The sequence below is a fragment of the Carettochelys insculpta genome, chromosome 17 (genome assembly GCF_033958435.1).
Source record: "Carettochelys insculpta isolate YL-2023 chromosome 17, ASM3395843v1, whole genome shotgun sequence".
Lineage (NCBI taxonomy): Eukaryota > Metazoa > Chordata > Testudines > Carettochelyidae > Carettochelys > Carettochelys insculpta.
In genome coordinates, this window is record NC_134153.1 from 25,617,361 (window position 1) to 25,629,893 (window position 12,533).

General features: G+C 59.3%; 1 protein-coding gene across 11 annotated transcripts in view; it reads right to left on the reverse strand.

The window, feature by feature from the left end:
- The window catches only part of EPB41L1 (erythrocyte membrane protein band 4.1 like 1), a 144,324-nt gene that overhangs the window by 56,774 nt on the left and 75,017 nt on the right, over window positions 1–12,533 (reverse strand). For all 11 annotated transcript variants that reach the window (XM_075011769.1, XM_075011772.1, XM_075011770.1 and 8 more), the window contains one exon: window positions 4,096–4,304. In XM_075011769.1, the coding sequence (XP_074867870.1) occupies window positions 4,096–4,284 (189 nt within the window). In that variant the 5' untranslated portion in view covers window positions 4,285–4,304. The remainder of the gene's footprint in view (window positions 1–4,095; window positions 4,305–12,533) is intronic.

Consider the following 12,533-nt stretch of genomic DNA (forward strand, 5'->3'; position numbering starts at 1 on the left):
TGCAGGGCAGGGCCTGCTGGGGCCACTCCACAGCAGGCTGAGCCAGAGACCCCTCTGGCTTTGGCCTGCACTGAGGGGTGCAGTGGGAGGGGCCCCGTGTGGGGAGAGAGGAGGGTGGGAGACCCAGGCCTGGGCAGAAGGAATCCTCCCCCCAGCCCCTTGGTGAAATGGGAAACCACGAGCGACCCCTTCCGCCCCGCACACGAAGCCCTGGCAGCACCGTGGGTGTCCCTGCAGCCATCCCAGTGGTGGTGGCGGCTCCCACACTGGCCGCCATCGGCGCGTTCCAAGGCCCAGCCCCTCCACTACCACAATGTGTGCCCCCGCCCTGCCCTGCCCAGCCCTCATTCACCAGCAGGCCAGCCACTGATCTCTGCAGCACGTCCCCAGCTAGTTCCAGGGTCTGTGCGGATCGGAGGGCTGTAGACAGGCAGGTGCTGAGACCCACCCAGCTCTGCGGGCTGCCTGGGCTAAGTGGAGCATGGCATGTTAGTACCAGAGGGTGCCAGGCCAACGCTGGCCCTTAGGGATTCGGAGCACAGCCTCGGGAGGGTGAATCTGCCTGGCGCCTCCCAAGATCGGGGTCCAGATCAGCACAGGAGGGAGCCTCAGTTCCAAGAGATTTCCAGCATCTCCTTGCCTGCCACAGAGCATCTGAAGTCAGGACAGGGCTGCAGGCAGCAAAGGAGGGTGGAGAACAGGGCCAGCTGGAAGCCTCTCCCATACCTCAGTGATGACCAGCGTAACCCCACGGCGTTCCGGGGATGTGCACTGACCAAGGGCTCGCTGTGATCTGCATGCAGCCCACTGGCACCCGATACACAGTAACTGCCTAACAGCAAATCAGCCCTTCAGCCCAGCCTCACCCTCCCACAGAGCCCTCGGCAGAGAGGCCGAGCCCTGCCCAGGATGGGATCTGTCCGCCCCCAGCTGCTGCAAAGGTCTAGCCCTCATCCTGCGGGGATGCTGGGTGGCAAGCTCAGTCAGCTCCCCTGCACGGACAGCCTGTAGGAATGGGTTCACGGAGCAGGTGACCCCGGGAGATGAATGACGCAGTGGCATCCTGAGCTCCCAGTTCTCCTCCCTGGATGAAGATTCAGGGCTAGATCGGGACCCTGCTGCTTACAGCATGAGATGCAGGAGGGAGTCAGACCAGTGCTCTCGGGAGGCTGGCGTTCAAGCCCGGCCTTAAGCAGGGACCTTAGCTGGGTGGGTTTCTCAGACTACTCTCCTTGTCCGTGTGGGCCTGGGAGGGTTCCTCTCCCCTCCCAGTCTGGGCAAGGCAGACTGATAGGGTGGGGGCACTTATCACACGTGGCACCCGTCTCAGCTGTGACACTCACAGCATTTGGAGAACCCACGTCTTCCTCCCCAGCCCGGCTATCAGCAGTGTCCACTGCCCAGCCAAGCAGTGAGGGAGGCCTCGCCGTGTGGCCACAGGACATTGCAAGGGCCCCACCCTCATGGACATTTCAAGGGCCCCACCCTCATGGACATTTCAAGGGACCCACCCGAGCTTCGACCGCTCTTGGATCCGCTGCCTCTGCTCCCCAGTGGCCAATGGCTCCTTGGTACCACCCCCAGTGGGTGTTCTCTGAGCCGACTGCCTGTCCCTTTCGCTGTTGGTCTCCATTATTCTAGCACAGAGAAGTGCTGGGGCCCGGCACTGTAAGTCTGCAGCAGGCAGGTTACCCCAGTGTGGTTGAGAGCAGAGCTTGGCCCCTGGACAAGCATGGGAGACAGGATGATGAGGTCCGATTCTCCTAGGGGAGAAGACTTTTTCCTCGGTAGCTGGTGCCTAGTATGCCCTGTGACTCCCCTCCACCTGCTGCCATTAGCAGCTATCCTGGGCGAGCACCAATTATTTATCAGCTCAGAAATGCTGATGGCAATTTTCCCCTGGGCAGGGCTTGGATTTCTCTTGCACTGCAGCAGGAAGGGCCTTAGCTCCACTGAGAACACTATTGCTCTGGCCACGGTAACTCCAGCCCGTGGGCCTGGTTAATGTTGCCAAGACTCCCTATCCTAGGTCTCAGATTCCAAGTCCCCTTAACGGGTCACACAGGTCCTCGGTCCTCCCCACAAGAAGCATCCCAGAGGATGTCTACACTACCATGCTAAGTAGGCCCTACTAGCACGGCTCTGCCGAGCAGGGCAGGGGAGGTGGCACAGGCTTTGGCCATACAAATAGGTCCCTAGGTTGCTGGGGACAGGGTGTGTATGTTGTTTCCAGGCTCTGGGGGTTTGGAATCTTGCTCCTATCTCTGTGCTTTCCTTCCAGCCCCTACAGGAGGTAATTTCCAGAGGCAGCAGAAAGGAGCGTGGTCTGGCTCAGGCCTGTGGAGCCGCAGTTCACAGAGCTCTCTGCAGGAAGGTTAATGAGCACAGTGAGGCTACATGACGCTTTCGCACATGAGGCAAAGAGGGATCTGCCGCCAAATGAAACTGCAGGATTATTTCGGTCTCTGACAAGCAGGCTCAGCTCCTCCAGCCGGTGTCTTTGTTGGCAGATGAGCAGGGACAGAAAAGCGCCTTAGGAAATGACACCTGTGGGCGTCACACTGATGCTCCCTCACAGACCTCCTCATGGAACTGTTTTGCTCTGCGAGTGGGGATGTGGTGGCTTTGCCAGCAGCTCAGCCACGCGCAGCTATGTCCTGCCTGGCACGGCTGAGCCCGGCTCAGGGATTTGACTGGGAGCAGGGGCGGGAGAAGTGGGATCCCACGGAGCTCCCTTCTCCACAGCAGGACAGGCTTTCCCAAGGGGACTGAGAAATGGTTCTCAGTGAAGCGCTCCCAGAGAAGCCCTCATTGATGTGCATGAGAAGAACGGCCCTGACTGAGGAGACGGGGCCAGCTCCCATCTCTGGCGCTGCTCAGGCAGCTCAGAGCAGCGGGAGGGCATCCCCAAGGCACATAGCGAGACAGCTACTCCACACCCCTCCCTCCTGTCCACCCCCGTGAAGAGGCTCTAGAGCCGGGCTGGAGAACACAGGACTTCCACAGTAGCCCAGGTTAGAGCAGCTTGAACTCTGCCAGGGAACTTGGCAGCGGCTCAGCAGTGCTCTGTTTTCTGCAATGTCAGGGCCCTTTGGGCTTGCAGCACTGCTCCTCGCTGTCTGCCGAGGGTTCCCAAAGCCAAGCCCCAGCCCTGGGCAAGAGCAGGCCCCAGGGTCCCTCCTGCTCCACCCAGGGCATTCTGCTGCAGGAGGCTGGATGGATATAGCTATGCTACTCTAGTTGGCGAGCTGTACAGCAGTGCCAGTCCCACAGTGCCTGCAGCGCTAGTCCCTGCATGGATGGGCAGGGGTGAGCTACTCCCCTTTCACTCAACAAGCCCCTTTCCACGCATGGACCAGCCTGGCTCTATCCCCTTACAAAGCAAGCGGAACCAAGCCACAGCAGTGGCTCTGTGCAGGGGCTCAGACCGACCTGGCACAGATCAGACTCTGGCCCACATGCCAAACCCCTCTGCGCAGGAGACAAGCAAGAGGGTGTACAGGCCACATACCGAGGGGGACCCAGCCCCATCATTCTGCCCTGATGTGTGGCTGCCTCCTAGACATGCTCTTCCTGAAGTGTGTCTGAGCTCAACATTGGGGCAGCACAAGGGACTGCCGAGCTGAGATCCTGGGAGCCGGCACCAGGCTGCTTGGTATCTCCGGGCAGTGGCTGGATGGGTGCACTGGGCACTGCTCAGCGGCAAATGGAGCAGCTGGCTTGGGGGCTGCTGCTCACATCCTCAGTGCCATCCAGCTGGCTCAGGGATACAGATTGCCCATCCATGCACCATGGGTCTAGCTCTGCTCACTCTGCAGGGACGCTGCCTTCCTTGGCAAGGGGAAAAGGGCAGGCGATGCCCGGCTTGGAGGGGCTAAAGACCTCTGCCAAAGAGGGGCAGCATGGGCGAGCTTTTCCCCGCCTGCCCTAGGGAGACTCCAAACTCAGCCCCATCCCCTCCCTCTGCTGAGAACGGCCACTGATGAGGTGGGCGCCTGCCTGTGGGGACCAGGCTGCATCCCACCCACTGCCAAGGGCTCGCTCCCACGCGTCCAAGCACCTCCCTTGCCCACCCTGGCCCACACCCCCACTCACCGGCTCGGCACTTCTCGAGTCGGCCTGGGCTCTGGGCTTTTCGTTGGCCTCAGCTTCCCGGCTGTTGGCTGTTGGGCCAGGGCCGGCGGTCACCGCAGTTGGGCCGGTTGCTGCTGCCTCCACCTGCTGCTGTGGGGGCTCCTCCTGGGCATTCCTCACCTCCGAGTCGGGGCCTGTCTCCGTCGTCATGGTGATGCACTACTCTGCAGCTGCAGAGGTGAGGAGAGAGACAGAATGAAACGCCGTCCTGGCCTTTACAACCATCTCCCTGGAGTCTGCAGGGAGGCCCAGGCCCAGCGGCGCTCCTTGGGCTAGCGGCACCTCTACGAGCACAGCGGGGACCCGCTGCCAGCCCCGTGCTCTTCCGCCTTTGGCAGCGACCCCCAGGGCAGGTTGGCAGGGGAGGAGCCAGGGAGGCCCCCAGCAAAGCGTGAGAGTGGGACACACCCCAGCCGGGCAGGGCCCTGCCGACTCGTTAGTGGCTTGTAGCGTGTTGGGCACAGGGACCAGCTCCTGGGCACAGGGAGAGCTGGTGCTGGACTCCTGCGATGGACTCTCTCTGGCCCTGGCAACAACCAGGTTTCTGTGACGGCCTCCCCCGGTCCCGAAGTGCTGGTTCAGCCGCCGGCGCGAGCCCCTAGGGGAAGCACTAGCAACCTCTGCTGCTGCCAGCCACACCATTTCTGATGTCCTGGCAAGGCACTGGAAGGGTGGCAGCAGTAGATCCCAGAGCCCCCCCGCAGGCACAGCCAGTGGGTCTCTCTCTGGCCGAGGATGGGGGCATGAGGGGCGCCTGCAGGGGACTCCCGCCTGGCCAGGACTTGGCCACATGTGGCACCCAAGTTTCCATTCCCCTGATGGGAGACAGAGAATCCACATGGCGATACGCAATCAAAAGCTGGCACCGCCCGTCTCTGAGCCCTGAGCCACAGGGTCAGGCGGAACACAGCCAGGCCAAACGCAACGGCACACGGCCCTGGGAAGGAGCATCCTGGAGCGTAAAGCCAGCAGCAGCTGCCCAAATGGCATTGCTAATGAGCCCTGCACACGAGGGCCAAGACAGCCAGCGCCAGGGGGCTCACAGCACCCAAGTCCTACTGAGAGATGCTTGCTCCCAGCCGCCACTCCTCAGAGCCACAAAACCCCCAATGGAAACGCTTCCTCAGCCCACCTCAATGGGTCCTTCCCTCCCACCATCCCACGCAACACAGCCCAGCCCAGCCCAGCCCAGCAAGGAGGGAGATGGGCAGACCCTCGTGCCCTGCCTTAGATTCACACTCCAGTTCCCTCCTACCAGGAGACACGCATCCCAAGGATCAAAGGCTCCAGAGCCAGCCTTAGTTCGCTCTCAGGCAGTTCCAGGTTTTTCCATGAGAACTCTCCGCACCAACGGAGCCCAAAGCAAAGCCCCTCCCCGGGTATCGGCCCAACTCCAGGGTGACACAATAAGCAGGACGCCCTGGCTGGCACGCCAGCATGTGGGGAGCAGTTTCACCAACAGGATTGCCTAAAAATGCCCAGAACGCCTGGCAAACGTTTTTAAATGGGGGTGGCTGCAGCCCCTTGCCAAAGGGAGCTCCAACACCCCGGGAACTAACGGGGCAACTCACCAGCCTGGAAGGATCAGAGAGGAGGGTGAGAATTCACACGCAAATCTAATAATCCCACAGATTCAGCAGACAGTAACTTCAGCACCACAGCCAGCTGGAGCACTGACCTGGTACATGGCGCCGTTTTCTGGCTGAGCCAGCCCAGGCCAGGTTCCGGCGGCCGTCCACGTTCCCCACAACATGTAGAAAAGAGCAAGTCCCAGAGCTTTAGCCAGCTGGACCCTGCCCCATGACCTCAGCACACCTTCCACCCCCAAGGGATGGCCCCTTGCAGCCCCGGGGAATGAAAAATGACAAGCCTGGGGGCCCAGGGTCGCTCCATATGAGACAGCAGCTTGTGCCCATGCCCCTCCCCCACGCTGGCACACTGTAAATCCCTCCAGGAGCGGGGAGAAAACCTGCAGTTTTGATTCCTGTCTGCCAGGCCCAGGAACCAGGGCAGACACCCCCACCAGCCACGCTCTGGCTCTGTGTTCAGACCTATAACCCCAGGAGCAGGAAGCAGCAAGTCACAGCCGCTTGGCCTTCATTTCCGTGGTCTCCCTAAGTCTTTGCTTAGCAGCAAAGCCTGCCCCGGACTCACCCTAAGGCAGCAGGGAGAGGACCCTCTGGGTGAGTTCCCAGCCAGCCAGTGGCCAGCACTCAGTGCTGCAGAGGGACACAGAAGCATAGCCCTCATACCCCACCTGCACGCCCGTACAACGAGCAACGTGCCAGCCAGCCCCGTCCAGGTGACCAGCTCGTGCCCTAAAGCACAGGATCTGATTAACCAAATCGTTATCTGTGTTCATGCAGTTACACGTGCTACAGAGTCAGGAAACCACCCAGCCTTGCTGAAATCCAGCCCTGGCTTCTGCAGGCCGGCTGCAACTGGCAGGACAACCTGCTGCTGTTTTGCCCGCTGGCCTTTAAAGGTGACCTGACGAAGGAGGAGAAACCAGGCCTGACCCATTTCAACATGAGGTGGTTTTTAATCCCGGAACGCGCAGCTCCTGTGTTCCTCCTCCTTGCCGGAGGCCTTCCCGGACGACTGAGGCGCTAGGGGGCTTACGACTTGGTCAGAGGGCGAAGCAGGAGAATTTTTACTCAGACGATTCACAACTCCCTTCCCGTTGGCGTGGCTGCCGCCGATGGAACTCCAGCACCTGACAGGCAGCTGGGAGAAGGCTGGTCGGGAGGGTCACCATCCCCCAGCTCCTTCTGCGAGGCCTGCAGAAGCTGCTACTGCTCCAGCAGCAGAGAAGGCAGCCAGCCAAGGCAGTCTGGAGGCAAACAGCAAGCTGGGGAGGGGGAGGAGACACTCTCACAGCCTCTTTCCAGGGCATGAAGTAGTGGAGCACAAAACAAAGGAACAAACCCAGCGGGTGCATGAAGCAGTTGTTCCCATTTCTGTCTCCCTCCCCTGTGCTGAGACAATGTGCCCTTGGCACTGTTACCCCACACGGCCCCTCTCCTGCCAGCCGGAGAAGTGGCTCAGAAATGGGCAGCTAATCGCTGCCATCATGCCTTCCACAGCAGGCGTTTTAGATCTGCTGCTGCTGTCGCAGTTCTGTGCGGCCCACCAGAGAACCAGGAGCTGCTCAGTCCCACAGGGGAGGGCAGCAGCTCCTAAGAGACCGTCTGCCCCCTGGGGATCACAGGAGCTCAGAGCGTCCTGGCCAAGATTCTGCCTCAGCCCTCCTGCCCCCGGTGGGAGGTGGTTAGACCAGCCCTACCCCAACTTCCAGGTCCTGAGGGCTTCCCACAGAACAGTGGGCTGGGTGCACCCTCTCCTTGGTAGCACTCCCCAGCAAGTCCAGAGCGTGCACCCACGCACGCGCGCGCACCCCAGTTAACCGATTACTCAGGGTTGCACACCCCTAATCCCAGAGGATCGCTCACAGGGGACAGTTCCTGTGCGCTTTCGGACCGAAGCCCTGACCCTGGACACCTCCGGAGCTGAGGGCTCAGGCTCAGCTGCCAAAAGAGCAGGAGGAGCAGGACCTTCCTATGCTGCGTCCCAAGGGGGCTCTCAAAAGCACCGGTCGCAGCCTTCCGCATAGCACCGAGCAGGAGGGCTCCACTCTCTGTTGAGTTCAGCAGCCCGAAAAACTGGAGATTCCTTCTGCCAGATGCCAGGGTTGCACTGAGTAGCAGCCGCCTGGGAAGCGACATCCAGCAAGAGAGGGAAAGCCAGGGGCCCATCTTTCAATACCCTGGGAATGTACTGCAGCCCAGGAGGGGAAAGGACCCCCACACCACTGCAACATTACAGGATGATGGGAGCAGCTGGGCACACAGCTCATCCAGGTCTCTGGCCCATCTGTACCCTCCCTCTTAAAGAGGCGACTGCTGCAAAAGCCGGGGGCAGTTCATATTCAAGGAGTCCATCTGAGGCCACATACACATCCATTAAGAGCAAAATGCACAGCATCCATCTGTGGGCATCAGAGAGCTTCCCAAGACAGCTAAGCATCATCAGATAGCATTGGCAGATGGGAAAACTGAGGCATGAGGCAGTCTGGGGCCTGCTGCTCTTGTGAAATTCAGTGACAAGACCTCCCTAGACTGAAGCAGGGCAGCATGCCTAGGGGACCCTCCTATGATCACGTGACAAGTTACGAACAGGCCTGGTTGGCTTTGTGAACTCCAAGCCTTGGGCGCAACCCGCTGGGCCACAGGGCCCAAAGCCAGACTTGAAACAGAGAAAGGACTCACCCACTGCTCCATTCTAACACTGTGGCCATGACACAGGCACCCATAAAGTCAGAAAAGAAGCCCGGGATGCACACACATCCTGGTGGCTAGAGAAAGCAGCAGGTGGTACTGACTCACAGGGCTGAGCCTGTGCTGGGGCTTTACCGGAGACAGTGGGCACCATTCAGAGTTGCCCAACTCTCACTCTGAAGCACTTGCCAGTGTCTGCCAGACCAGGCTGGGCCGACGCCACAGTTACAGCAGGGACCAGGAAGAGAATGTTGCATTTTAAGTGTCTGAAGCTGGAAACATTCCTTCTAGATTCCAGCTCTTCCATGGGTTTCTAACCCCTGGCCCAGCGTGGGTGCAGGAAGCAGAGCTCTGCTCAAACAGAGCCTAAGCGCATGGCAAGGCAGAGCAGGATGCCCTGCTGTGGATGGCGCGAGCCAAGCGATTCGGGCCGTCAGAGGGGATAAAGGATGCACCAGTAGGACCCACGGTAGGAGCTCTCTTTAGCTCCAGCGAAAGGCTTGTGCTTTTGGAGTGAAAGCCCAGATTGCTAGTCCAGGCTCCACTGAGTCTTATCCACATGCAGGGTGCACATCCTTCCTCCCTTCAAGGGGGCTCTCTGAGCTGGCCTGTGGCTCACTCTGGCCTGCTTTGCCCTGGACTCCTCAGCAACAGCTGTGCAGAAAGACTGGGGCTCTAAAGAGCTGTTCCCACTGAGGAGCCAAACCACAACCCCTCAGTCATTGCAAAACAAAGCCGTGCTCTGTCTTTTCCGAGAGCCTCAGGCCAGGCCCGTGATGTCAGGGGCAGCGACAAAGCTGTGAAATGCTACTGAAGCGTCTGCAACCGCAGCAGGTGAAAGTCACCCAGCGCCACCTGCAAAGGTACAGCGATCTACCAGCACCCATTAGCCTCCCACCAGGGCGCCGGGTCTCCAGAGCAGCGTGCTGGGTCCCATTCTCTGCAGGGGAGTGGGACACCTTGAACCACCCAGCAGGGTAAATCTGAGGAAAATCCCCCCTTCCCCATTCCCAGCTGTTTGGGCAAGAGTCCCCCATCTTGACCCTGGTCTCCCCACTCCCTTCCCGGGGATGGCAGTCGGCTGCACATTGCATGCTGGGAGAATGACACGAAGCATCTGCCAGCAAACACAGCTCCTTCGCCCCCGCCAGTCCTGGACGCACCCCTGCAGGTCATTGGGGGGGTAGCCGACAGCACTCAGGATAAACCCCAGTGCGCTGTGCCCCACAGGACAACAGGAGCCTTTGGAATACACCATCCCATTGGCACTCTGCCCTCGCCTACCGTGGAACTGGTGTCCCTGGCACAGCGGCAGTGGGGAAATCACATCCACAAGAGTAACAGCAAGGAAGGGTCCTGTGGCACCTTACAGACTAACAGAAAAGTTACGGCTACCCCTCCGATCCACAGGAGTGCAGCTCCAGTAGGCGGTTGCTACCATGGGCCAAGGCAGAGGGTCAGGCGAGGGCCGGGACTCAACTCCCAAAAAGCTCTGGCGGCAGCAGGCTGAAGCTCAAGCCTAAAAGCAGATGGCAACACACCCAGGCCTTTTACCCCGGAGCCTGGTGGCATGAATGACCTGGACTGTGTTCCCCCCGCCCCATCGATGTGTGCCGCCACGTAACCCGACTGGCTGTTTCTGCCTGGGAGGGACTCAGGACGGGGACAGCAGGGGGATGCGGGGCCAGGTTTGGGTGTGTCAGCAGCTCTGCACAGAGGCCCAGCTCTGGGGCGGTTAGCCACGTCCTGCGTCAACACAGCTCTGCGTTCACTTGGGGGCACCCAGGACCGGAAGAGCAGGGGAGGCAGCCGGAGGGATGGCAGAGCTGTGCAGGGAGGATTTGGTCCCCACGGTCCCATCTCTTTTGCCTCAGACTTTCCAAGGCAATCCCCGAGACAGCTGCAGGTCAGGACTGAGCGCGCTGCGCTGCCCCTGCTGTGCACAACCCCTCTTCAAACCACCCTCACCCGAAGGCAAGGGCTGCGGGACTTGCAAGGGAGCAAGAGGAAGGACAGGACAAAAAGACAGGGGGACTTGATTAGGGTCTTCTGGCCAACGTTCCCACTAATTTTCCCCATCCACGGGTGGAACAAATTTTGTTACGTACACTGAAGCATGTGCACCACCAATAGAAACACGTGCTGCCAGCTGTGGGAGCTGTGGCACTCTGCTAGTCTCTCCTGGGGGGCTGTCCAAGCACTCAGTTTACAGGGAACCCTCCAGTCTGCCTGTCCCAACTAGCTAAGCTAAACTAGCCAACCACTTCTCCCAGCCATCCTAGGCCCCCACTCCAGCTCCCCCAGCCATGTGTGTGTTTGGTGGGCTCTGCCCCAGGAAATGACACAGTTGCCGTGCAAAAGGGGCGCTGGGATGCACCAGGCAGTGCCCCCCATTCACTCCATAGTCTCGTAATCCCTCCTTCCAGCCCTTCGCTCTGGCTCCCCCTCTCTCCCTGTCCTGCCTCCCCCGTTCCCACATCTGCTCCCCTTCCCAGAGCCTGTTGGGCTCACAGGGTTGTGGGGTGTTTTGCTCACCAGAGTTCAAACCAAAGAAAATCTATCTGACAACACTGTCACAGCTCATCCCCCTGCCAGCTGGAGTTACGCACCATTTGTTTTCTGGAGCAAAGCTGAGCAGCTGGGCTTCACCCCTCGCTATCCAGCCTGTATATATGTAGACAGACAGACAGACAGACAGACAGACTCCCTGAGGAGGAAAGACTGTTGCTTTTGCTAAAACGTTTACCACGCTCCCATCTTGGCTTCTCCAGGCGCTGTCCCATCCCAAGGATTTCTCATTGCTCCAAGGCCTGTGCTGATTTCCTTCCCTGAGACATCCCTACACACACACATCAAATACTGACAGGCATGATAACATGTCTGGACTTCAAGGGTGCCTACACTGCAAATCAGGGCAAAATCACTGCAATCCCAACAATTTTTGCAAACCGAAATTCTAAAAGGAATTCCGCCCAAGTCAATAGAGATGCGTCACTAATTCCAAACTGGCTTTGTCAAAAATGTCATTTTAAACAATAATTTAAATGCCAAAACCAAGTTGCTTCCAACTGAATAATTTTACCATCCAGTTCCCAAAGCAGGCCACGTCCTATTTTAACCATTCCAGGCCCCTTCCCTGAAGAGTTTGTACTTCAGCAAATCTGCGCTCTGCAAGAACGTCTTGCCCTGTTGGCTATGGAGGGTCACCTTGGACTCATGTAGGAACCCTGGCATACGTCACTCGCAGCTTGCGACTCCGGTGTCCTGCAGCCATCCCCACCTGGAGCTAATAAAGTTTTTAGCTCACACACCCCAGACAACCCAGCCAGCCTTTATTCTGGGTAGGCTGGTGAGAAGACAGCTCCCACCTAGCCAGCTACAGGGCCGTGAGCTCATTCACATGTTTACTGCCCCAAAGGGAAGCCATTTCCTTCAGAGGCCAGAGCTGCCACAGAAAGGCTCTTCACAGGGCACAAGCTGCTGCCAAGAGAGAGCAATCGCCCAGGGCTGGAGCAGCGGAGCCTTCAAAAATGGCAAACATCACAACTATGCCTGCAAAGTAAACTGAGCGCTCCTCTGCCTCCGTTCCCCTTCCATCCCCCTCCACACGTGCCTCACCAGACCCTGTCTTCTCTCCAGCCTCCTGCACAGCCTCCCCAAAATGAAGGCTGGCTCGGTCGTTTTTCTGTCAAGGGCTGGGCCAGAGAAGCTGTGAGACAAAGGAGCTACACAGGCAGCCAGCTTACAGCTCCCCCAAACCGGCACAGCCTGGCTCCAGTCCCAGCCCCCTCCAAAAGGAGTCACCCAAGGCACTATCGAAACACCCACTCGAGGCAAAATCCTCTCGCCTGCTCCCTCCATGCTGCAGCCCAGGGCTGCCAGCCTTCTATACACCAGCCCGGCCCCTGTTCACGACCAGACCAGTTAAATACTGATGTGACAGTAAGGGAAGGCAGAGGGAGGTATAGTCTGTGCCTTGCAGGCTGGGCACCCATCCCCTGGCAAATACCCCGCACAGTGCGGGGCTCCCGCACCCAGCACACAACCGACCGGGCTGCCAGAGCCTCTCCCCAGCGCGCCCCGGCACGGGAAGGCAGGCGTGGAAAGAAGCAGAGTCGGGGA